We start from the raw sequence: 26,655 nt of genomic DNA, 5'->3' as shown, positions 1-26,655 counted from the left end.
TTGCTCTGTATCGGAGCTGATCCCGGTCCAAACCGATGGAGCTGCTAATCTGTGTTTAGCTGGTGAGTCAACAGCAACTTCTGACTTTGGCTGATGATGAGAGAATTACAACATAATTACATTTGACTTTAATTGGAGATCACGAGAGCATCGCCTACTGTCTGCCAACAACTTTCATTTATTCAAAGGGTGATTTCAATGAAGCATTAAATAGTCAAAACAGCCCTCAAGGCACACCAAATCGTTATAAAACTATCTCACTTTTGCATCGATGAATGATGGTTTCTTTCCTAAACATCTGCAGGGCAAACTTTAAAATCATACGGTCATATAAAACTTTGATATTTATAGTGTCCTCCATGGAATCAGTGAGATATATGGGGCTTATTGTGCACAGACTGATTTTGTTGGAGGTAAGATCTGTCACCCATTTACCCACCCACGTTCCAAACCCGCATTACTTTCTTTTTTGTTTGGTGGAAAATAAAAAGAGATGACTCTTTTCCATAAAATGTGAATAGGGATGAACTCATTCAAGCTTTAAAATGGCAAAAGCACCATGAAGGTATCATAAAAGCTGTCCATGCAACCATTCCAAAGTCTTCTTCAGCTTCAATAAAATATCATAAAGACCTGATGCAAATATATAGCTGATCCATAGAAAGATCTGATGCAGATATATAGCTCATTTTGTGAATATCATCTCTTAATATAAAACCTGAATAGTGTCCTTCTGCCTGCTTTACAGATGGCATTGGAAGAGTAGTATCAATGAGACCTCATTTACATGTCAATCAATGTCTCCTCTTTCTTACTATCAAAACTTTGATATTTTAAACTTTGAGTTTTCACTGTTTGATGAGACAATTGAGGGATCAGGCTTTTAACTACTCCATGAAATGGTTTGACAAACTCAGTTTTCTTTCCTGTAATGATCTCTCTCTATTCTACTGAAACAAGAAGCCAGGAATCATCTAAGACCATGTCCCTCTTTTCAAATAATCAGTTTGTCACAGCCTGGTCAAATCACGGTTTGCTAGTTGGTGGCAGGAGGACATTTATAAATTATAAATATTGCATTTTATTTAGTTCAGACTTTAGTTGCTTTTGACTCAAGTGATAAATCTACTGCATGTATCTGCTAAATGTGTTTTAGAGTAAGAGAATAAAAATAAAGGAGAAAAAACAAACAATTAAAACCACAAAACAACACAGATAAAAAATCGGATCCATTGCTAATACTGATATATATGGAAGCCCACTGCACGGGGGTAATCGTGCCTTGGTAAATCATAAATATTGCATTAAAAGTCAACTTTTGACATACTAAGTCATATTTATGAGATGAACATTCAGAATTATGACATACAAAAAAGTTATATTTTTTAGATGAAAAGTAGAAATTATGACTTCAAATAAATAACATGAAACAGATGAAATTATGATATACTTAGTCATAGTTATGACATGCTAAACTATAATTATGAGATTAAAAATAAAACATTGACTTTTTTACCTTTAAATTTCTACCTTGTCATAATTATTAACTTTTAAGTCAATTTCAATTTTAATAATTATGATTCAGTCATCATTTCGACTTTCAATAATTATGATTTACAACAACATGATTTTTATTTTAATTTTACTTATGTGACAAAAGTGGGCTTCCGTAGATATACGTGCTGTTGAACTGGATTTTACAGAAGACTAACAGGATGGAAAGTGCTATTATGTCCACAGGAAAAATATATAACTATCATATCAACTGAAATATTCTCAAAAAAGAGTGTTTAAAGAGAGAAAGAGGAAAATGAAGAGAAATTTAGAAAATGTATTAATAAATTGCCAGATTTTTTCATGCGTGCCAGTGGCATGTTCAAAATCAACATCTACTCAAATCTAAGTTGTGACATCAAGTGAAATGAACCCCCTCTGTTAAAATACAATTGTTGTGATAAAATTCTAATTAATATTTATTTAAACAAATTATATTTCACCCGGTTATAACACAACATGGGATAAGACTGACGCATGAAAACGTACATGTACAGATCCTTTAAAGTGCCTGCAAGCAAAGAGTCGAGATTGATGAATCAACACTTGTTTGAGTTGAGTTGAGAACATGCAGCCTATCAGCACAGATCTTCAATCACTGAACCAGTAAACCACAGCCACCCCCAGACGTGTGACGTGTGATCGCTGCTGTCCATCCGCGACGCTCCTGAATCGCTCGCAGCGCAACAACCGGTGGATGCAACACGTCCCTCTGACTCGCTGGTGCTGAAGCTGCGCGCATTCGGAAGATTCCAGCATCCAGCAACCCTTCACATCTACAGTATGGATCGTGATGCCTTTTGTCACCTGATGAAACTTCCCTTCGTTTTGTTTTTTCGCTTTAACCATCACGTTCGTGATTTTATGCAATTTAATGTTCGTGGGAATCAGTAACCTGAGGTATTAACTCGGTTTTTGGTAGTTATGATTGTCAATTTGACTCGCGCGCAAATGCGCTCAATAAACTGACGCTTTCATTGAGTTGCACTTCAGCTTCACCAAAAAGCGCAGAGAGATTTCTGGAGTGAATCGCCTTATAAACGCGCAACTGGAGCAGAACCAGTGCCATGGGTAAGAACATAAAGCAAAGAAACATTTCTGTTGGTTTGCTAAATGACCGTGCTCTCGCATTTAAGTGCGTAATGACAAACAGTCTTTCATTTTCGAGGCGCATGCAAATCCTTGAACTTGAATCATCTGGTGCAAATTAGATAATTGTGTGTTTTCGGACGCGTTTATTGATTATGGATTTGTGCGTGTGTTTTGCCTGCATTTTGATGGTCAATCAATTTCTCCATTCCCGATTTCAGTCATGTTCTTTTCCACCTCATGGTCATTCATCACTAGACACAAGCATTAACGCAAACGCCTTGTAATTTATAGTGAATTATGGAGCTAAAATGTAAAAGCGTGAATGCTTCTGGACTTTTACATATGAGACTTTGTACAGAGCGAGCTTTATCATGCGAAATTTTATGAATAACAAAAGCATCTTTTTCTTGTTTTTGATATAGCCTTTTTTAATGAACATTGATCAACAGAAAACAAATACTTTTTTCTTTACTGAGAACTGTACGTGTTGCCCACAGTAACGAGTGCAGCAGTAGATGTGGCATTTGCTACATTTAGTTTATCAACATTGTTGAAAAAGGTCTCCGTACCTTTTTGCTATCACTGTTTTTTTTTTTTTTTTTTTTTTTTATGAACAAGCATTGTCACACTGCAGGACCATTTAAACTGATCTGAGGGCAGAAAGGTGACATGTTTTATTATATATTCATATACATTGTAACCCAAAAAAATTATTTTAAAGCTGCAAGCAAGCATAATAATAATTTTAGGCAGACCCTATTAAAAGCTTAGAAATGCTTTATGATAGGTCTGAGTCAAGTGGAAAGGAAGCTTTTTACAGTGTTGTAATTGGTCTCTTCCTGGCAGTCCAGTGGAACATGATAGACCTTGTCTTTGTAATTTGCATTCTGGGCTGCACTCAGCAGTTGCTAGGCTTCATAATGGTAAATTTCCTTGTGCTTTACACTGAAATCCACAATTACCTCAATCATCATTTGAATCAGTGGCCATGTTATCAATTAAGGATATGCATTAGAGAGCGCCTCCATCTGTGAACACTGCTGATTCTTTACTGAATAAGGTATAGGAGCACATCCTGGAGCATGTTACGCTACTCAGACATTGGTCATCAATATAGATCACTTACTAAACAGAACCACGTTCTGCTTGTCCCCAGATGCATTGATGCCTCACTCAACACTCTAACATACGAAATTTAGTTCCACAAATTATTCCAAGTATGTGTAACAGAGGCCAGCTCGTTAGAGCTGTGTGAGTAAACCTCACTCCCCTGGCCTCAAGAGGCGCACTAGCAACTGACGCTAAAGACCGCAGCTTTTGTTAGCGCGCTCATCTCCAATGCCGGTTCGAATCCTACTCAAAGCGGAGCGAGATGAACCGAAGGGGTTACATATGGGAATTCTGATAAGGTCAGAATGTCATTCTTTATATTACATTCTTTAATCATTTGGATAATCTATATTGTCAATTCTAAATATAAACCTGCTTCAAACCAATTTGAATAGCCAAGGCATGATCAGCTTGAGTTAAACCTGATATTAAATAATAATAAAAAATAAAATAAAAATTCATTAATTACTCACCATCATGTCGTTCCAAAAACAGTAAGGCTTTCATTCATCTTCGAAACTCAAATGAAGATATTTGAATGGAAATTTCTGTTCCTCCATTGACAGTTCATGCAACCAAGTTCATAAAGAGATCATAAAATTAATCCACATGAATTGAATGGCAATTTTCTGAAGAGACTCGATTGCTTTATGTGATGAACAGATTTAATTTAGGCTTTTATTCACTTATAAATATTGATCATCAGAACAGAAGCTCAGCCGTACTTGCTTGATGCACGAGAACCTCATTGGTTCTTACAGAAGCTCAAACGTGCTGCGTAACACAAGAATGAACCTCATTGGTTCTTGCTGAAGCTCAAACGTGCTGCGTAACACAAGAATGAACCTCATTGGTTCTTGCTGAAGCTCAAACGTGCTGCGTAACACGAGAATGAACCTCATTGGTTCCTGCTGAAGCTCAAACGTGCTGCGTAACACAAGAATGAACCTCATTGGTTCTTGCAGATTCTCAAACGTGCTGCGTAACACGAGAATGAACCTCATTGGTTCTCGCAGAAGCTCAAACGTGCTGCGTAACACGAGAATAAACTTCATTGGTTCTCGCTGAAGCTCAAACGTCCTGCGTAACACGAGAATGAACCTCATTGGTTCTTTCACATCAAGCAAGCAAGCTTCCCTTTACCATATCTGATGTATTTGTTGAATGTTAATATGTGAATAAAAGCCTAAATACAATCGGTTCATCATATAATGTAATCGTGTCTCTTCAGAAAATTTGGACTACACTGCTCAATTCATATGGATTAGTTTTACAATCACTTTATGAACTTTTTGAAGTGTAATGTTGTAGTTGTGTGGACTGTCAATGGAGGGACAGAAATCGCTCTGATTTCATTGAAATATCTTCAAAAGTCTTACAGGTCTGGAACAACATAAATGATGACAGAATTTTCATTTTTGGGGGAACTAACCCTTTAAGTTGAACTAAATGCTGGAAGAACTCCAGCCATCTATGAGAGGAGCATGTGAAGTTCTCCTACAGAAACTACATCTGAAAACCAGAGAATTCCCTACTTGGCATATTGTGTGGAACTGAAGATCATCCTATAATGCTAAACGAAGAAATGACTTGACCATTTTAAATCTAAGAGCTAAACAGTGTTAAATTAAGTATGTTGACATGAATAATGCATTTTCAAACCACAGATATGTTAATGTGAGCAAACACTTAATGTATGCCAGAATAACTATGAGAAAATACCAGCTGATAACTGCATGCTCTATCAAGATTAATCTAATTTAATATTATTAACAAAGTGCATTATCTTAAGGACTCCAGGGCAAAGAGGGGCTTTGTCCATATGGCACAAGTCCAACCACATTAGGAATATTCAGAAATTCCAGTCATGCACACCAAACTACCTTTAATATAGTATTAAAATAGCCACGACTGTACATGCAGCCACAATACTCTTAAAACATGCTTTATTTAATACTTTCCTGTTTTTATTAGTAGTAGTTTTAATATAATGAAGTATTCATCCATGATTAGGGTTAGGCTTTTTGGCTTAGACTTAAAATAATGATAACCAATAGTCAAATTGTTAAGCATACATAGTTTTAAGTTAATGTTTTAGTTAATGCTGCCTATTTACAATGAAAGCAAATAATGATGGATTTGAAACAGCAGTTTTTCCACTGGGATAAACAGAGATGCTCTGTAGAGTAAACTTGACCTCCACGCCTCCACATTCCAGTCCTCAAAAGCCTCCTCCAAAGTGAGTGTTTCAGGAGGAGAGTAGTCCTCCACATCCCACTGCAAACTCCATTCAGCTTTGAATGCCCACTTTAAACTATCGAATCAATTCTGATGGATAAAATCAAGTCCCATGTTTTAGTGGCATTGGATATCCTGTTTCACTAAATATATATAATTGTTTTTTTTAAATACAAACACACTACGGAAACAAATGGCTTGTCAATAAGGTTTCATGTTTTTGATTACAAAAAAAAAAGTAATTTACCTTACATTCGACCTATGTTCTACCTGGGATTTGAACCCTTAACCTTGACGTTGCTAGCACCAGTTGAGCTAGCAACTGCACAGAGAACAGATGAGGTTGAATGCTTGTTCATTTCAGCATCGCCACTGACAAAAATAATGAAGTTCTCAGAACCACATTATGTTTTTACCTTTTCCTCTGGCAAGGTTTAGTTCTCCCCTATGGCTCTTGACAAGGCTTGTATTCCAATCAGATTATGATCGGATGACACAAAATAGACTCAAATTAGGATTAGCTACTCCCTTGAACATTAAACTGAGGACAGAGAGGAAAAACATTATAAATAGCACTGCAGGGGCAGTCCATTGGGAAAGGCAGTCCCTGTGGACTGAGAGTCTGAAAAAAAGGAAACCTTTACCTCAATTGGAAAGTGTTGGTGGCTCATTCTGTGCGCTGGGAATTGAATCTTGAGTGAAAGTTAATCTACCACAAAGCATGACATCAAGCAATATCCTTCAAAGTTTAAACCAGGGCTGTCAATTTATTAATAATGTTAATTGAATTAATTGCATTATACGCCGTTTAATTAATAATTTTCAAGTTGATTGCATATATCAATTTAAGATGAGGAAATCTCCTAAATGATAATGCATTAATTCAAGTTCAGTTTATTAAATACAGTTAATTGACCTAATTCAATTGACAGCCATAGTTTAAACACAACACATACTATAGAGCAACTCCTTTCTCCATCTGCTGCATTTCTGGCGGTGTTGGTGGTTGTTTGTTCTTTGGATAAAAAGACGGCAGTCTCTGCTAGCACCAAAGATGTGTACTCTTGTGTACCTGAAGAAATGGATAAATGTGGCTTGTTTGACACATTTGCTTTATTTGTTTTGTTACCCTGCTACATTATTTCTCAAACCCTCACTGCATTCATCTTGCTTCTTAATCATCTCCTGCTGAGTCTGGCCCGTGTATTACTCTCCATGTCAGGGTAATGGAACAGTGCAGGATTCATTTGAAATATCAACTTGTCTTTTTGCCAAAGGAGATGGCAGCTCTCGTTCTCTCACCCTCTCTCCCCGTCCTGATGTCGAAAGCCCTGTTAATGGCCTTCTGAACCATAGAATCATGAACATGAGTGTCCTTGAATGTCAATTAGTTTTCCTTGGGCTCCCAAAAAAAGAGGTCTGTTAAAACGTGGGGGTGACACATGTGAAAAGTTCACAGTTCTACATTAAATTATTCATGTTATCTGGTGCATCTATCAGATCACAACTATGGCCTCCATAGTGAGACATTGAGTGAGGTAAGGGACAGGGAGCAACAAGAAGAGACAAGATGAAACCGTGCTTACTACACAATTTTACCAAAAGTAATGTGATGAATTTCAGAATGAAACAGGAAGCCGTAAGCCAAAATGACTTTTTTTTTTAAGGAATCATGCTCGTTAAAGGAATAGTTCACTGAAAATCATTTGATCACCCTCAAGTTGTTCCAAACCTGTATGTATATGAATTTTTTTCTTCTGCTGAACACAAAAGAAGATTTTTTGAAGAATGTCAGTAACCAAACAGTTGATGGGCCCCACTGACTTCCATAGTTTTTTTTCTTTTTTTTCCTTCTATTTATAGACTGTTTGGTTATCCGACATTCTTCAAAATATCTTCTTTTGTGTTCAGCAGAAGAAAGAAATTCATACAGGTTTGGAACAACTTGAGGATGAGTAAATGATGACATAATTTTCATTTTTGGGTGAACTATACCTTTACAACCAGGATTCAAATAATGTAGCATGTGGACAGTCAGGAACACACACTACAGCTTTGATAAAACTCTCCCTCCATGAAGAACACATTGGGTGGCTATGCTTTTAAAAACAGCCTTATCTGCTCTTGATTTTAAACAGTTAAGTGAGAGGAAAACATTAAGCGAATCAGCTCTGCAAATCTTTAGCCTCTAATGACTCTCATAGGTTTAATTTGCTCATTGATTTCTTTAACAGCCAGACCTGGAGATTGATTGCATAGGTTCACATGCAGTCTTTTTTTAAAGTTTTTTTTCCTGTTGTACCAATTTAATAACAAGCTAGAGAAAATGTTTCAAATCCACCGAGTTGCTCATGAAATACCCTCGAGAAAAACCTATCCATATCTTAGTGAGAGTGCAGGTTTCATCAATTTTTTTGCCCCCAATTAAGAGAATGTGCAGTATTAATGGGTCATATAATTATTTTAAAAATGTTGTCTTCTGAGGCAGCTATGTTAGCCAGTGCGGTCTCATGTTGGAAGAATTACCACATTCTTATGGGGTCTTTATCCATTAAGACCATGTCGCTAATGATCTCTGCTGCTAAAGGAAGTGATGTGCTCTCAATACCATATCTCTGTTCCAGTAACTAGTCAGCAGGAGATGGGTGACTGGCCTTTAGCCACAGAACAAAACATATTTACTGCCCCAATAGGACACTATTATATAAAATTGATTACTGTGTAAACCGTTTGGTAAGCCCCATTACTGTTGCACATCTCTTCTTGTTAAAGCATCAGCGCAAAGCAGCAGAACAGCAGGAATCTTATTTGTCATGTGTTCCTTGCTAATGATACAAACAAACTTTGAGACGGATGACCCTGATGTTGCCTTTCTCTCACTCTTAATTTAGCATGGCGCCTAAGATGCATTCAGTGTTTGGCTGCTTTGAGCTACATAGATTGTGAAGGCATGCTATTTTTAATCACCAACATTAGTTAAATCTTTTGAGGGGGTGTACAAGCAACGACGGACGGCTCTGTGCGTAAGTTAGACGTATGCTGATTAGTTCCGCTCTGATAAGTGGAGCTCATTGATTTCCATTCATTTAAAACACTCTCTTCGCTTCCCACTCGCTTCCATTTTGTCTGAAACCAGGGTACATTAAAAGGTGTAGCACTAAATGATGGATAAATCCACTCGAATCCTCGTATTCAATTAGAGGGTCCCCAGTGCGTTTTTTTAGATGTCATGCATTATGTCTTAATAGCTTGAAAACACTCGCCACACTCTGCAGGATGTTCCCCATCCATCACAGTCATGAATCGTTTTCCTTGATGATAAAGGTGAGGCTGTGCATAATGGATGTGCTGCGCACATATGTACTCAGTCACCTGCAAGCCTGTGCTCTCTAGGGTGAATACTAAAACTGACCTCAAATGTTGTCTGTCTGTGTTCTGTCTGTGTCTCTCTGCAGGGCCCTTACTCTGGGAAGGGCGCCTGTCATGTTTTCTTCTCCATGCTTCTGTTCTCCTGCTGCTCAGCAAGGGGGAGCGGATGTGCCCTGTGAGTTGCCGCTGCGAAGGCAAGATTGTTTACTGCGAGTCTGGCGCCTTTCAAGACGTCCCGGAGAACATCTCTCTAGGGTGCCAGGGTCTATCCCTGCGGTACAACAGCCTCCTGTTGTTGCTACCTTACCAGTTTGCTCACCTCAACCAGCTGGTCTGGCTCTATCTGGACCACAATTCCATCAGCGTAGTGGATAGACTGGCCTTCCAGGGACTTCGTCGGCTAAAGGAACTAATCTTAAGCTCTAACAAGATTGTGCAGTTGCAAAATGGCACCTTTGAGACTGTCCCAAACCTACGCAACCTTGACCTGTCCTACAATCAGCTGCAGGACTTGACACCAGGGCATTTCCATGGACTTCGCAAGCTTCAGAATCTTCACCTGCGATCAAACAACATCAAAAGCATCCCTGTCCGTACGTTTATGGAATGTCGGAGCCTGGAGTTTCTAGATTTAGGTTACAATCGCCTGCGGACTATCACTCGTACAACCTTTCTGGGACTGCTCAGGCTGACAGAACTTCACCTTGAACACAATCAGTTTTCCAGGATTAACTTTTTCCTATTTCCACGCCTCTTAAATCTACAGGCTCTTTATCTGCAATGGAATCGCATACGGACTGTCGTCCAAGGTTCGCCTTGGACTTGGCACACCTTACAAAAATTGGATCTATCAGGCAACGAGATTCAAATTTTGGATCCTGCTATTTTTAGGTGTTTGCCCAATTTGCATACTCTCAATCTGGAGTCTAACAAGATCAGTAATGTGTCCCAGGAAGTGGTTTCATCATGGATCTCCATTAGCACCATCAACCTGGCAGGAAACATATGGGACTGTAGCTCTAGTATCTGCCCTCTGGTGTCTTGGCTGAGAAACTTCAGGGGAACTAGAGATGCCAGCATCATTTGCAGCACTCCCAAATCTCTTCAGGGAGAAAGAGTCATGGAGGCAGTGAGGAACAACTCGGTGTGCGAGGAGATATTTACTGTAGAACCGACCACGGAATTAACACTTCTTTTGACTACTACTATGACAACTCTTTATGTGACAAAGCCACCCACAACCACCACTACAACCCCACGCACCTCAACTAGACAGCTTTCCCAAGTTACTCACATACAAAGACTCACCCCAAAAGTTTTATTCCCTGTTCAGTCTGACAAAGAAGTCCTAGCACCTCTAACAGTGACGCCTAGCACCCTACCCTTCACCCCCGAACCTGAGTTTGAGCATATGACCTTCCACAAGATCATCGCTGGCAGCGTTGCCCTATTTCTCTCTGTCTCATTAATCCTATTAGTGATTTACGTGTCGTGGCGACGATACCCTAACAGCATGAGGCAACTCCAGCAGCACTCTATCCGACGCAAGCGCAGGAAAAAGACTCGAGAGCCTGAACATAACATCAACTCACAACTGCAAGAGTATTATCTGAGCTACAACCATGCCAATGCAGAGACGATGGACTCTTTGGTTAACGGGGCGTGCACCTGCACCATCTCGGGCTCCAGAGAGTGCGAGGTATGACCTACCATTAAAAAAACGCATTCTCTGCACCGGGGAGTCAGAGGTAAACTTTTTTAAGAGCATGACTGCCCATATAATTCTTTCTTCTCTTTGCACTGTCGTTACTTTGAAATGCTCACATATATCTGCACGAGTAGTATATTCTAAGATATAGAATAGTTCATCTAAAAACTAAAATTATCTTTTTATTTATTCACCAGGTCATTTCAAACATGCATGTTGTTATTGTTTTTCCCCAAATGAGAATCTTAACGCAAAGATTTTTCATACAAGAATAGCCTGTCAAGCTGCTCTTCATGAAATTAGCATAAATGCAGTCCATCTGACTCGTGCACTATATTCCAAATATTCTGAAGCTTTAGTCATATGAAAAACTATTTTGGTTTTGCTATTTTTCGAGCTTGACAGACATTGCCACTATGGCTGTTCCCTGTGTTTCCCTTCACAAAAGTTTCATGGCCCCCAGAATATTATTTTCTTGTATGAATATCTGAATATTCAATATATCACAAGAAATAACAGACCCACATGCTTAAAAAAAATGTTTTGAGCAAAAAGCTGAGAAAATCACGTTTGTCAAAGACTACATCCAGATCGGATTCAGAACGATGATCAAAACATAGATTGAGTAGATCAAGTCCATTAACACCCCCTAAGGTTGCACAGTCCTATACCTCGTCCTGGGTCGACATTTCATTTGGTAATATTAGGCAGTTTTGATTTATATGCTGTTGGTGATTGCATTATTTTACACATGCATCTGCTTACATATGATATTGCTTGTTTTTGCTGCTTCTTCGCATGTGGTTTGATCAGAAGATTCAGTACTCTTTCAGAAGATGCCTAATAGCGCCCCCTACCACATTACAGTGAAAACACGGAAAGCTGGACATTTCCGTCAATGGCTGGGAAGCATTGTCTCACAAATTACGAAAATCGTGAAAGGCGGGGAAAGAATTAAGAAAAAAAAAAGACTTCAAAAGATTCCCCTTGCATGTTCTACAGAAAAGATAACAGCATACATGTTCAGAAAGAGTAAATAATGGCAACATTCAGCATTTTGGGTAGTGCTTGAATTGATGGGAGGCTTTTGGACCCCTCCAAAGATTTATACTGTAAACAGTCCACACCCCCCTTATGATCAACACTGCACAGGATGATAGTCACTATTAGTGAAAAGTATGAAAGTAAATCAGTGGTGGTTCACAGCAACAGTAAAGGATTGAGGCTGCTCACTGAGATTTAAATGAGAATTACAGGCTTTCCTGTTGCTCAAACAGTAGAGTGTTGGTGCTTGCAACACCAAGGACATGGGTTCGATTCCCAGGGAAAGCAAGAACAGATAAGAATGTAAATGTGTACCTTGAAATGCAATGCAAGTCGTTTTGGATAAAAGCGTCTGCCAAATGCATAAATGTAAATGTAAATATGTCTTATCGTGACAGGTAACCGAGCAGCATCTGATCATGAGAAAATCTCCTGATCTGCAAGCAAGGAGCCAAAAGTGAAAGAGGGATGTTAGGGATGTTAGAAGTCAGATCAATCAAGTCAGAGAGTATACAGTATATATTAACTTTGAATCTTGTTGTTTATCTTGTAATCAGATGACCTCTCCCTTTAAATGGAAAGTCATACTACTATACTACTAGACATCACAACACCTGAACCAACCAACCAATAAATAAATATATAACTAAGACTCACTGGTTTTAAGTGAGCTATCCCTTCATGCTGGAGTGGTTAGAGCCGTGGCAAAGTGACTATTAGAGCATGTGCTCATAGAACAATCTGTTCTGCTACCTTGTTTCGTACATTGACAGTTGAAAACTTGTAAACAAGTTCATCCTTTGACCACCATAGTAGTTTGTTCAATTTTACAACCCTTGAGTGCTTTTAAATTGACTCTATAATTTTCTCTTGATGGTCTCCCTCAATTAAACCTAATTCATAGCTAACAATCCCAGCAGAGTTCTGTCATCTTTAGTAGCCTTACAGAAACTAAGCCTTTTGACACAAAACAACACTCACAATGGCATTCTTGTGAGTCACTATTATCAGCCCTGTGTTTATCATGGAACGAGAAGGAACTGAAATAGCGTTCAGTAATTATGTACTTAAATTATGGAGCTTTATTTTACAAAGCATTATTTTTTTGTTTTTATAGATGCATTATGCTGCATGACTACATTCTTTGCCCTTTACCAGTACCAGCTGTTGGAAATCAATGTACATATTCATGTTTTCCATCACCTTCAATTATTGCCTAGTCTTTCAACTCCTGCTTGGGGCTGCTACATCATTTATTTGATCACTTCTTTGGAGCTCTGTGTTGTAACGGGTCATCACGTGTTAGTTTTGACATTTAATGAGCGTTTTTTTCTGTGTTTTTGTCAAATTGACCTGGCTCTAGTTTAATCTCTCATTATTTTGGAAAGCTTTTAAAAACCTAACCAAAAACTGCATGACATTTTTGATGGGGAAGATGTCTGGCCTATAATTTTACCTTGTAATTGTAATTTGACACAAAGCACAGCAATTGTGGATCGCACTGGCTGGCTCTATCAAATCCTCACGGTACTGTATCTTTCAGGCTGAAACACTTTTCTGCTGTGCACCACAGTGGTTCTCAACTGATGGGCTGTATGAATAGGGTCACAGAAAGGGAGTGCAAAAGATAAAAATAGGCTTTTCAATTGAACATGGTCATTTAGTATAATTAATAAGTAATGCAATTTATCATGCCTCCTAATACTCATGTGAATTCCGTAGTAAGGGATTTTCTTACCATGGAAATTCAAGCCTGAAGTATCTCAGTCTAGCTTTTGCGAGTCTGCAGTCAGACCAGACCCATATGCTTCTATTATATCCTACATAAATAGCCGCTATAGACATAATTGCTGAGGACTTTAGGTCAGGGTTGCACTTTATTTCGATTGTCACTTTTAGACACTCCACTGACAACTTTGCAACTACATGTCAACTAACTCTTATTAGAGTATTAGTAGACTGTTAGGTTAGGGTTAGGTGTTAGGGTTCGGGTTAGTAGAATAAGTTGACGTAATTAGAATGTCTTTGGGGGGGCCGTCACAAAGCGTTAGCAGATATTAACCCAGGCGGTCTACTAATACTCTTATGATAGTTGACATGTAGTTGGAAGGATGTCAAAAATGGACCACTGAAATAAAGTGTTACCTAGGCTAAGTCAATGATATACTTTGTTTCTATATTATTGAAAAACAGTCTATTTAATGATATGTTGACTTCTAAAGCCACTTTTGAAATTCAATGGTATCATTTTCATTAGATGATTTTTCACAAATCAATTAATTTAATGTATTAATTAGCATGCTTAAATTGATGCACAGCCCTATTTACAGTAAAAGTAACTAACCACATTATTGTGCATATAGTTAAGGCAGGGCAATAGATAGGTTTATTAAAAGGAAGGAGAAAACACTTCCCATTCTATCAAAATTATATTTCTGTGCTATTTCATCGGTGTATTACAATCTAGCCAAATTACACAGATGCAAAAATGAGCAGATGCATGAAATGCCTTCATCCATGAAAACCACAAATACACTAAAATTACACACTGTAAGGTAAATATCTGCAGAGAGCATAAATCCATTGCAATTCAGAAGACATTTAGAAACTAAAAACTGAACGTTGTCCTATTCCTATCCCATTCTTGACGCCCAATGCAGCAAAACCAGCTGAGAACCTTTGCCTTAACTTGTCACCATAATGATGATGGTGATGCTATACTGGCTTGTCTCCAAAGTGCTGATGTGTGACATTCAGAGAATTTTACTGTGCTTGATAGTTCCATAAAGATGTCAATCATTTTCCCACCAGCCTTAAAAGCTCCCAAATTATAGAAATATACAGTGTGGCATATGCTCATATGCATCATGCTGAAGGCATTTAGAGCTTATACCTGAATTATCAGTCATTCATCTCTCTGTTCACCCATTCAAAAATTGTGTATGTTTTTTAGGAGGCTTGAGTATTTTAGGATCAGTACTGTAATTGTTAAATGTAACACCATGGGCAGAATAAATTTTGCATTTGGGTAAACATCATACTCTCATGCTGTTCATGTGCTAATTTTTCAGTAGATCTCTCGTACGGTTGACAGTTCGCAATTCAAAACCAGCTGTCGGTCCTTTATGTTTTGATTCATTAAGACAACATGGTGGAACAGGCATCTTGAATTTTAAAGGCAAATGTCTTGGCATAACCACTGTACATCAAGCTCTATTTTAATCTGTACTTCTTCTCCAATCTTCTGGTGACCCTTTAATCGAGATTGTTTTCCTAGTATTTCAATGACACTTCCACCTTGGCTTCACACTTCTAATCTCAGCATGAAATTGCTCATTTTCGGATCCCTGCTGAAGGTTCATAAGTGGATGCTTGCTTGCTTGTTACTGCTGCAGATAAGGATGCTTTGCCTCCAGAACCGTGAAGTGAACTTGGGAGTTGTAATTTTGAGCTTATTTTTTAGACTGAATGCACATCTCTTCGGGCAATTTCAGGTAGCGCGTTTTCAAGGTACATACGCAGCAGGTCGTACGGTGACCAGGCGTCCCGAAATCTAAGCTGTTGTCCCAAATCCCAAATCCGGCCCTAATTGTCCTGAAAATTATACTAAAGCAAAATCTTGAGTAGTTATTATCTGATGAAACATTAAAAACTGTCCTTGGAGGTTGAGTCGTCATTGGCTGTAGCATCTTTTTTGTTTCTTTTTTTGAGGTTCTACAAAGATACTGTAGGCGCGAATTTAGATATGCATTGATAAGCTAATTTTCATTCATTCGTTTCATTGACATGGCTGGTGTACCGGAACCCCAACACACCGCTAAAAAGCAAAACGTCTCTGCAGGAATGAGTGAATATCTTATAACATACAGTGCATTTTTTTCATTACCACAATGAGAACATGGGTGGAAGAAATGGCTGATTTATACAAAAAAAAAAAAAACATAATTTTCTTCATGCAAAACATCATTTATAAACAGTGTCAGGTAAGTTACTCTAAAAAGGAATTAGCCTAATAACTAGCTACTAATTACATCTTCAACCGTGTAAGTCGATTATTGTACTAATTACTGTCTAGTATTGCATCTCTAATTACTTTCTAAATCCCTTATCAACCTCAACCAGTTGAACAATACAAAGATAGGCATGAAAATGTTCTTTTAATTCTGTCAAATAAATAATATAAAAATGCATAAAATATTATTGAACTGACCAAAGTATTTCAAGGGAGAAGGTAACATTAAAAACATACATTTTAACATCAGACATTAAATTTTGATATTGATAGTATACGCTATTGTATTATATAGAATTTTTCTACATTATTTAATACATCAGATGTAACTGTAATTACATTACAGAAAGATCAAAAGTAATTCCTTACTTTACTCCATTACAGTAATGAATTACTTAGTAATGTATTACACCCAACACTGTTTGTATTTTAAAATAATTATTTTAAAATCCTAGCAATATTGATCAAAACTGGGAAGCCGTGTGAACAGGCCTACTTTGATTGTGATTGTGGCTCATGCTGATCATTTAGGCAACAACACTATCAATGAACTGATGACTCCATTTCCTGCAACAAAACAGGCCTAATAATAATAATTGTTCGAAATTTGCACTCAGAATTAAACTGCACGCCTCTCTTCCCATGAATATAAGCCAACGATGTTTACACAGACATCACGTTTATTAGCAATCTTAAAAAAACAGGCTAAATGGATGAGATAAAAGACAAAGTGTATTAATAGACTGCAGTTGGCACATTTTTCTGAGCCTGCGGCGTTTTCCGAGGGAGAATGCAGTGCTTGTTTTGTGTCAGGAGCCTGCAGACTGACAGATCGGAGTGAAGATACTAATATTATGCATATGTGCATTACATGGGAAAGGGATTGTGCTGCAAGGTGAAGAGGGATTTGTTTCATGAGCTGTGAATAATCAAATCATAAAGATCAATCTGAATTAAAAAAAGGGTTTCTGTATCAAGATTACACATTTAAAAAGTAATACTGTAAAATCTGCAGTGGGGTTTGGTGACTCAGAACTGTCAAATAAAATGTGCTGAATTCTGAGGAATATTAATGGCTTCACATAAAAATATCAACCTGCGTTGTCATATCTTGAGGAAGCCATTCATATGAACTCAGAATATTGCGTATTATGCGTGTGAGGAGAGAAAACATTACAGATAATCCAACAATGCTCTTCAATCCTCCCTCCTGAGACTCACGCTCTATGCATAAGTGTAACGGTCACCAGCTGGAGTGCCCTTGAGAGCCACCAGAGGGCACTCCACATAAGACTATCACTCACAAACTACATTTCCCATAACTCACTGCCCGGACTCATTATCACTGATCACATTCACCTGTACCTCATTCACTGATTGCATTCACCTGTGTCTCATCCTGTTAGTCTGTCTATTTATACCATGTTCATTCATTCACTCACCGCGAAGTCTTGTTTGTGTCACACTGCATTTCTGAGCATTCTCCTAGTTTTCGTGTTTCTTGGTTCTTGATATCTTGCCCTGTTCCCTGGATTACTCTCTTGCCTCTGGTCCCTGCCTGTTTGTTTGTTTTGTTTGTTTCTTTGTTTTGACTACCTGCCTGTGTATGACCCTAGCCTGTACTTTGGATTACGCCTCTGGATTGCCCCAGCCAATAAAGCTGCATTTGGATCTCCTACTTCGTGTCTCTGAGCAGTTTTGTGACAGAAGACTTCGCCACACCCAGATCCAGCAGCAATGACAAACATGGACCCAGTAACTAAACTCTGCTCCATCTTCCAGGATGGTCGCCCCATAGAGGACTATGTGGGTGAGTTTGTGGCTTGTTGCCACCTGGCCCCACTGGACGACAGGGAACTCAAGGATTGTTTTTGGATGGGACTGGATCAGGACGTGAGTTTTTATTTGCCCGAGGTTGACCCCAGATGGACTCTGGCTCAATATATAGATTTTGTTTTGCTATTTTGTGGGTCTCCCTTCATAGTGGGTGAGGTTGAGCCCGCACCTCACGTCGCTTCTGCTGATCCAGAGACTGTTCACGTCGCTTCTGCTGATCCAGAGACTGTTCACGTCGCTTCTGCTGATCCAGAGACTGTTCACGTCGCTTCTGCTGATCCAGAGACTGTTCACGTCGCTTCTGCTGATCCAGAGACTGTTCACGTCGCTTCTGCTGATCCAGAGACTGTTCACGTCGCTTCTGCCGAGCCAGAGCCAGAGCTTCACGTCAGTCCTGCCGAGCCAGAGCCAGAGCTTCACGTCAGTCCTGCCGAGCCAGAGCCAGAGCTTCACGTCAGTCCTGCCGAGCCAGAGCCAGAGCTTCACGTCAGTCCTGCCGAGCCAGAGCCAGAGCTTCACGTCAGTCCTGCCGAGCCAGAGCCAGAGCTTCACGTCAGTCCTGCCGAGCCAGAGCCAGAGCTTCACGTCAGTCCTGCCGAGCCAGAGCCAGAGCTTCACGTCAGTCCTGCCGAGCCAGAGCTTCACGTCAGTCCTGCCGAGCCAGAGCCAGAGCTTCACGTCAGTCCTGCCGAGCCAGAGCCAGAGCTTCACGTCAGTCCTGCCGAGCCAGAGCCAGAGCTTCACGTCAGTCCTGCCGAGCCAGAGCCAGAGCTTCACGTCAGTCCTGCCGAGCCAGAGCTTCACGTCAGTCCTGCCGAGCCAGAGCTTCACGTCAGTCCTGCCGAGCCAGAGCTTCACGTCAGTCCTGCCGAGCCAGAGCCAGAGCTTCACGTCAGTCCTGCCGAGCCAGAGCCAGAGCTTCACGTCAGTCCTGCCGAGCCAGAGCTTCACGTCACGTCTGCCCGTCCAGAGTCTCGTCTCGCCGAGACTGAAATTGTTCCTGAGCCTGAATCTGATACTGATCCTGAGCCTGAATCTGTTCCTCTTCCTGCGCCTGTGTCCTCGGACAAGATGGCCGACTCCACGCCTGTGTCCTCGGACAAGATGGCCGACTCCACGCCTGTGTCCTCGGACAAGATGGCCGACTCCACGCCTGTGTCCTCGGACAAGATGGCCGACTCCACGCCTGTGTCTTCGGACAAAATGGCCGACTCCACGCCTGTGTCCTCGGACAAGATGGCCGACTCCACGCCTGTGTCCTCGGACAAGATGGCCGACTCCACGCCTGTGTCCTCGGACAAGATGGCCGACTCCACGCCTGTGTCTTCGGACAAGATGGCCGACTCCACGCCTGTGTCTTCGGACAAGATGGCCGACTCCACGCCTGTGTCTTCGGACAAGATGGCCGACTCCACGCCTGTGTCTTCGGACAAGATGGCCGACTCCACGCCTGTGTCTTCGGACAAGATGGCCGACTCCACGCCTGTGTCTTCGGACAAGATGGCCACCGCATCCCCTGAGCCCGTTCCTGTTCCTGTTCTTGAGCCCGTTCATGTTCCTGAACCGCTGGATCCACCTGAAGGGTCGTCTCCGCCCCGGCCGCCTGAAGGGTCGTCTCCGCCCCGGCCGCCTGCTCAGCCTGCTCCGCCCCGGCCGCCTGCACTGCCTGCTCCGCCACGGCCGCCTGAACAGCCTGCTCCGCCCTGGCCGCCTGCACAGCCTGCTCCGCCCTGGCCGCCTGCACAGCCTGCTCCGCCCTGGTCGCCTGCACAGCCTGCTCCGCCCTGGTCGCCTGCACAGCCTGCTCCGCCCTGGTCGCCTGCACAGCCTGCTCCGCCCTGGTCGCCTGCACAGCCTGCTCCGCCCTGGTCGCCTGCACAGCCTGATCCGCCCTGGTCGCCTGCACAGCCTGATCCGCCCTGGTCGCCTGCACAGCCTGATCCGCCCTGGTCGCCTGCACAGCCTGATCCGCCCTGGTCGCCTGCACAGCCTGATCCGCCCTGGTCGCCTGCACAGCCTGATCCGCCCTGGCCTCCCATCCTGCCGCAGTCTCCAGGTCCTCTGCCGCTCCACGGGCCTGGCCCTCCATCCCGCCCCCGGGTCCGCCTCCGCTCCACCTCCCTCCTGGACAATGTTAGGAGCGTCTGGAATCCGCTCCTTAGAGGGGGGGCTATGTAACGGTCACCAGCTGGAGTGCCCTTGAGAGCCACCAGAGGGCACTCCACATAAGACTATCACTCACAAACTACATTTCCCATAACTCACTGCCCGGACTCATTATCACTGATCACATTCACCTGTACCTCATTCACTGATTGCATTCACCTGTGTCTCATCCTGTTAGTCTGTCTATTTATACCATGTTCATTCATTCACTCACCGCGAAGTCTTGTTTGTGTCACACTGCATTTCTGAGCATTCTCCTAGTTTTCGTGTTTCTTGGTTCTTGATATCTTGCCCTGTTCCCTGGATTACTCTCTTGCCTCTGGTCCCTGCCTGTTTGTTTGTTTTGTTTGTTTCTTTGTTTTGACTACCTGCCTGTGTATGACCCTAGCCTGTACTTTGGATTACGCCTCTGGATTGCCCCAGCCAATAAAGCTGCATTTGGATCTCCTACTTCGTGTCTCTGAGCAGTTTCGTGACAATAAGATGCACACCCCTTGTTTTCACTCGGATCAAAAGCAATTTTTAAGTCAACATGATATCCAAACTGACTCTATTTACTTTCTTAACATTATAAAATCTAATATCGATCATAAAAAATATTTTTTTTTCAGTGCATATTATTGCAAAGAAAAAAAGTAGTATTTAGTAGTATTGACTCTTCTGCTTACCAAGTTTGCATTTATTTCATCAAAAATACTGTAAAAACAGTAATATTGTGAAATGTTACAACAATTTAAAATAACTGTTTGTATTAGAATATATTTTAAAATGTAATTTATTGATCAAAGCTGAATTTTCAGCATCCTTACTCCAGTCTTCAGTGTCACATGATCCTTCAGAAATCATTCTAATATACTGATTTGCTGCTCAAGAAACATATCAATGTATGAATAGTGAACAGAAAGCTCAAAAGAATGTATTTGCATGTTACTCCCTAAAAAAGTAATAAATTGTGTTACTTAGTTTTTATGGAAAAAGTTCTAGGAAAAAATGTAAAGGCCCTTTCAAACCAAAAGTGAAATGAATAAGCCTCAGGCTGCAGGAAATGCAAATTTATGAACAGCTCAAACAAACCTTTCAGCGGTGCTGCCATTCTGGATGACAGAAGAATGTTCAACACTTTTACTTCAGCAATTAAAATAAAACACAAATGTGATGTTTAACTCAAATCATTTTTGCTTATTCGTATGGTTTAATTGGATCATCAAAGGTCAGCAGCAAAGTTAATAAAGTGAGATTAAATACATGAAGTATATTTGCATTATTTAACTATAGCAGGTTTGCGTAATATTTTGAATTTGCATTTCATTGTTTTTCTTCATTTTGAGGAATACTGAATCTGTTTTTGTGCATGTGAGATGAGTTAATGAATGCTCAGAACTACAATATCCATCATGTTTACACACCGCACACAACACCTCTGCACTTACGCTGCATTCACGCCATGTCATAATTACCGAAGTCTCGAGATAACAACGTGATGTTCTATTTGGAGCTGTTCTATGTTCTATGGCAACACTAGCAATGCCTGAATGGATCTGCAGAGGTCACGTGGTACAAGTAGGAGCTCCCCGAAAATTCCCATCTTACATACTGTAATTACGAGCTCTATGAGGACATGAATCTTGTAATTACGGTTATACAACATGGCGTGAACCTTTGCCCCAATTTCTCTCAACATCAGGACAGGAGAGCTGTCAGTCAATAAATGGGAAAACAAAGTAACTTGCGTTACTTATTAGAAAAAGTAACTTGGATATTTTGCTGTAAATTTAAAAGTAATGCGTTACTTTACTACTTGAAAAAGGTAAATCTAATTACGTAACATGCGTGACTTGTAATGCGTTACCCACACACGTCCTGATTTTGCCGAGTTAGATGGCGTTCCTGGGTTAAAATATTTTATTGCTCCTGGAACAACATTCCTGTCAGAAAATGTAATCCTAACCCTATCCCTACCCCTAAACCTAACCCCACCCATAATTTATCCCTAAAATCAGAGGGTTAGATGAATAACCAAATGTTAGATGAATAACACTGATGTAGAAGCACCTTGTTATAAGCCTAAACGTGACTTAAACTGTAAACTTGCCCCTCAAATCCGATTGGTTGATCGGAATATTGTTCCAGGATCAACAAAGTTGTTGATCCAGGAACACGTTGCACTTGGTGAAATCAGGTTCTGCCATTACCCCCAAAACTGTTCCCAAAGGATCACATCAAATTGCACCTAGTCACATCGAGACCTGTGGGGGGTTCTGCTCAGGAACCACAAACGTAGAAGGAAGAGACTATCTGACCATAAAGATGACAAACCACAGTTCTTTTTGTTTATATGTTCTAATTAGGGGTGTTTTATCTGAAATAACTCATATCACAATACTAGACCAATCATTTAAACACTGTAATTGCACAGCAGTGCTGGCCCGTGAGTGCTTATACAGAAAACATTAAAGAAATCTACAGAAATGTGTGCAGTCATTTTTTTTTTTTTATTATTATTTTTTTTTCTAAAAGTAATTAGTAGTGATTATTTCACAGAAACAAGCCTAGAAATAAGCAGTTCTTTTCATGGACATCTAGTTCAATTTCCAACAACTGTCTCAAACAATACACAGGAGTATCTTTCAAATGTTTGATGCACTAATCTGGAAATCTTTTGCCAATGCACTCATTGTATCAATGCTGAGTCGTCAACGTTTCTGTACTTGCTGTAGCTCTCGCTTCTCTTGACCTTCTGACATAATGCAACCATTTCTGTTTCTCCTCCTCCATTATGTCTCCATCAGTTAAAGATGGCATATGCACATACACACACACACACACACAGTGCGTCTGCAGAGGTGCAGAGTTTGAGGGACGGTTGAGCTCAGAGGTTAGAGGTAGTCCTCCCTTATTAAAGAAATCCATTGGCACAATCGCTTCATTACTGCCCTTATGGTCTCCTCTCTCTCTCTACACTCTTTAAGGAGTGAGAGAGGAAATTAAAGTGAGCAGAGAAGCATAGAGCAGAATCCATCTTGGATTAAAGGTGCAGATTAAAAACAAACTGTGCAGCTGAATGTGAAGGCTATTTATATCACACTGCGATGAGACTTCATCAGAGAAAGGAAGAATTTGTCTGAACCTTCGACCCAGTGGCTAATTAAACAGAAGGGTAATTCTCAGATTTGTAGTTCCTTCAGAGTTTTCTCTTTTAGTTTTCTTTCTTCCATGGAACACAAATGATTTTTTTTTTCCCTGAATGACTGGAATGTTTCCATTCAATAAAAGTGAATGCTGTAGAACATAATAATGTGCTGTTGCTTTATATTCTCAGGGCCTATAATCGACTAAGTTCTTTCAGCTTATTTATAGAGACATTTTCACAAATGCTTGTTGAACTCCTACATTTTGATAAGTAAAGATACATTTTGTTAAAGAGAACCTTTGCCTACCCATTCATCATTCAACAGATGCTATCGAGCTCAAAAAATGGGAAAAATACATTACATTTCCATATACTACATTTCAAGTCATTTGAAGTCAAATGACAGCGTGGTGCTCATACTGTCATTTTTAAGTTCAACATGCCTCGTCCTCATTTACTTGAATTGCATGAAAAGAGCAGCTAGGACAAAGTGCCTTTGTGTTCCACAGAAGAAATAAGGATTTTATGACAAAAAAATAAAACTCATCTACTACTAGAACTACTACCATAGAACTACTACTGTAGAGCTAAAACACACATTACCCGGTTAAGGCCAGATATACTCATGGTAAAGTTCTGTTTTGTTCTATGCATTGGGGTGAAAAGAAGTTTGAAATACGTGACCAGCAATATTCTGTTGGCGAACATCCCGACACCACCCACGCTGCTGAAAGCGACGTTTAGATGAATCTGTAAATTCAATTGTAAATTGAATTTAGTAAAAAAGCGGCAGTTAAGAAAGCAACTGATCATAGTGATGTGGACATGTTTGCCTGAGCTCCGCAATTCGATAGTCCAGTAATGTCACGTCACGTTTAGTTATATAGCATGTTATACAATAGATTGTTTCAAAGCATGCAGCTTTACAGCATCAAATATGAAAAAACAGTGTCAGTGTATATTCAATTAGAATTACAACTTCAGTTTCTACTATAAAGTGACTCTCCACCAGTGAATTTACTTGCTGACGTCTGACCTCGATGGACTAAACAGAAGAAATGAACCGGAGAAGATTTCCACATCCAAGAAGGCGGAGTCTCAGAGCTATCTATTACATCATCGCCACAGACCAATGGTAGTTCGATTGTGTTTACCAGCCAGAACAAACTTGTCTGGGAAGTTCGCTTTGGCAAACTGTTTAGAGCTTTCTTTCTAAATGACATCACACCAGTTTGTTTTTCGATTTCGCTTGAAGTATATTTCATTTGGGGTTTTATTTATGTGCCCATTGAAGGGGCTCTTAAACCACAACAAAACCTACCAAAATGTGAAGTATAAAAGCATGCTATGTTGAACACTGTGACAAGATAAGAAGTTAAAAAACTCAAACTTGAGGCAACCGACTTCAGGACTTGGAGAAAAAAAATTGTATCGATTTAAAGTTGTTCTGTGCTTTCATCAAACATAATATAAGCAATTCTATAAACTTAATAACAATAAATGTTCTTTACTATAGTGGATACAAATTGAATACGCTTGCATTTTAAGTTTAAGATATTATCAGTACATAATAGCGATGTTGAACTTTCTTTGTTTGTCTAACCTGTGTATAATAATAATAATAATAATAATAATTGTGGTTTCAAATATTGATATTTTTCAAGTTATTGCATCGAAGTTCCAGTAGCGTGCCAACAGCACAGAATGCTAGTATGCCCTTTCAAACATAGCCAGCTTCCAAAATCCAAACAGCATTGAAGAAACCAAATTGCAGTCTAATCAGCAAGCAAAAGAGTCTTTCCTGCAGAGAGCTTTAAAAGGTCAAAATTATGTCTCAGTTATCAATACGCCTGCAATTGTAGAACTTATTTAACTTGATTCGGTTATTCACAGCTAACAAGCTGTTCCACATGTTGCCCTTTTTCATAAAAGGGGGAACTTAAAAGTGCAGTTAAACTTTCTCTTGAAATTTCCCCTCTGAGAATGTCACAGTATTGTGAAGATATCACCATCTCTCCCAGCAGATGCTTGTCTATTTTTTTTTTTTTTAGCAATTACCAACATTTGACATATAAAAGTCATTCTCCTGCTAGTAATAGAGACAATTATACTGATCCAAACCCTTTCTGGCTCCTCTGGGTGTGCATTTGCATACTGCCATCACAGTCGTCAAAAACGAAATTGTTGCATGACCTACATGCTCCTTTCACTCCGCAGGTTTTTCCCATTTCCATGTTACCTGATGGGAGTATGAGTGAATATTGTGGGTGGGTGTGTAAACGCCGTGTCCACATACATGCAATCACCTCTGGGATCTGATTCAAACTGGTATAATGTAAAACAATAAACTAGTTACAAATTAGGTATGAATGCACATGCATTCTTCTTCCCAGACTCTTTTATTGTAAATCCTCTCCCGTTCATTCCGAGAGGAAAGTAAAAGAACTTTCTTACATCTTTTTTTTTCTTTCTTTTACATGTTCTACGTGTGTCATGCTGTATAATACCTTAAAATAACCATAGAAGTAGTCCGTGTGATTTGTGCGTTATATCAAGTCTTCTGAAACGAAACGATGCTTAGATTATATGGCTCCATTTTCCGAGTTTTAGAGGGGAAGATTATAAATCTTTTCCTTGCACATGCTATCATTTGACTTCAAAAGATTTGGAATATATCACATGAAAGTAAATGAAAAGTAAATGAAGAGCAATAGCATGAAAGAAAGAACCATATTTACCAATTTAATGGTGTCAAATTTGTCCATTATGAACTCTCGTTGTGTAGCAAAGAACTGCATGAAGATTCTTCATCCCCAATCCGGGCCACATCTGGTACATGTGGATTCAACACGTAAATTTATTTTCCTAAGGAATTGAAACGTCTGATGCATGTCGACATATAAAATGACTAACAATTACATACATAAAAAAAAATTCTATAAGACTCTTGAGCTATGAAAGATAAGATTTTTTTTTCTTTTTTTTGTCTCTCTACTGTTCGATTCACTTCATCCATCTGCCATATAATATGAAATGTGTTCAAACCTAGCCAAGTGTTGATGTTGACATTTTTATTTGTCATCATAAGAATTTATGTGGCCCATCAGTTAATTTGCTTCACCGCATGACTCATGATTCTATTGTACAGGCGGAGGTAGAGTGGCCATCAAGATTTATATGTGCGCACGTTTATGTGTCACAGTGTTTGGCTCGCTTCTCTTGGAGCTGCTGTCCTCAAGGGCTGATAAATCAAGGGCAAGTTTGCTTACAAACACATGCACATGCTAACACGCACGAGTGCAGACGTGTGTGGAAAGGGCAGTTAGGCTAGGTGCATTTATAACAATCCAGAGCTGGCATTATGATAATAATTGCTATTTTGTATAGAAATGAGTA

General features: G+C 39.9%; 1 protein-coding gene across 3 annotated transcripts in view; it reads left to right on the top strand.

Annotated features, from left to right (window-relative positions):
• The first annotated feature begins 2,357 nt into the window (after positions 1 to 2,357).
• Positions 2,358 to 26,655, top strand: part of lrrtm4l2 (leucine rich repeat transmembrane neuronal 4 like 2) — a 31,998-nt gene continuing 7,700 nt past the window's right edge. For 2 of the 3 annotated variants that reach the window (XM_084086796.1, XM_084086795.1), the window contains exons 1-2: positions 2,358 to 2,625; positions 9,450 to 11,062. In XM_084086796.1, coding sequence (XP_083942922.1) covers positions 2,622 to 2,625; positions 9,450 to 11,062 — 1,617 coding nt within the window. In that variant the 5' untranslated portion in view covers positions 2,358 to 2,621. Of the gene's footprint in view, positions 2,626 to 9,449; positions 11,112 to 26,655 lie in introns of all 3 variants that reach the window. The other variant, XM_084086797.1, reaches the window with a different exon arrangement.

Source organism: Abramis brama (assembly GCF_963993115.1).
Source record: "Abramis brama genome assembly, chromosome: 16".
In the NCBI taxonomy this organism is placed as follows: domain Eukaryota; kingdom Metazoa; phylum Chordata; class Actinopteri; order Cypriniformes; family Leuciscidae; genus Abramis; species Abramis brama.
The sequence above is the reverse complement of the archived record's forward strand: the minus strand, read 5'-3'. Positions and strand labels throughout refer to the sequence as shown.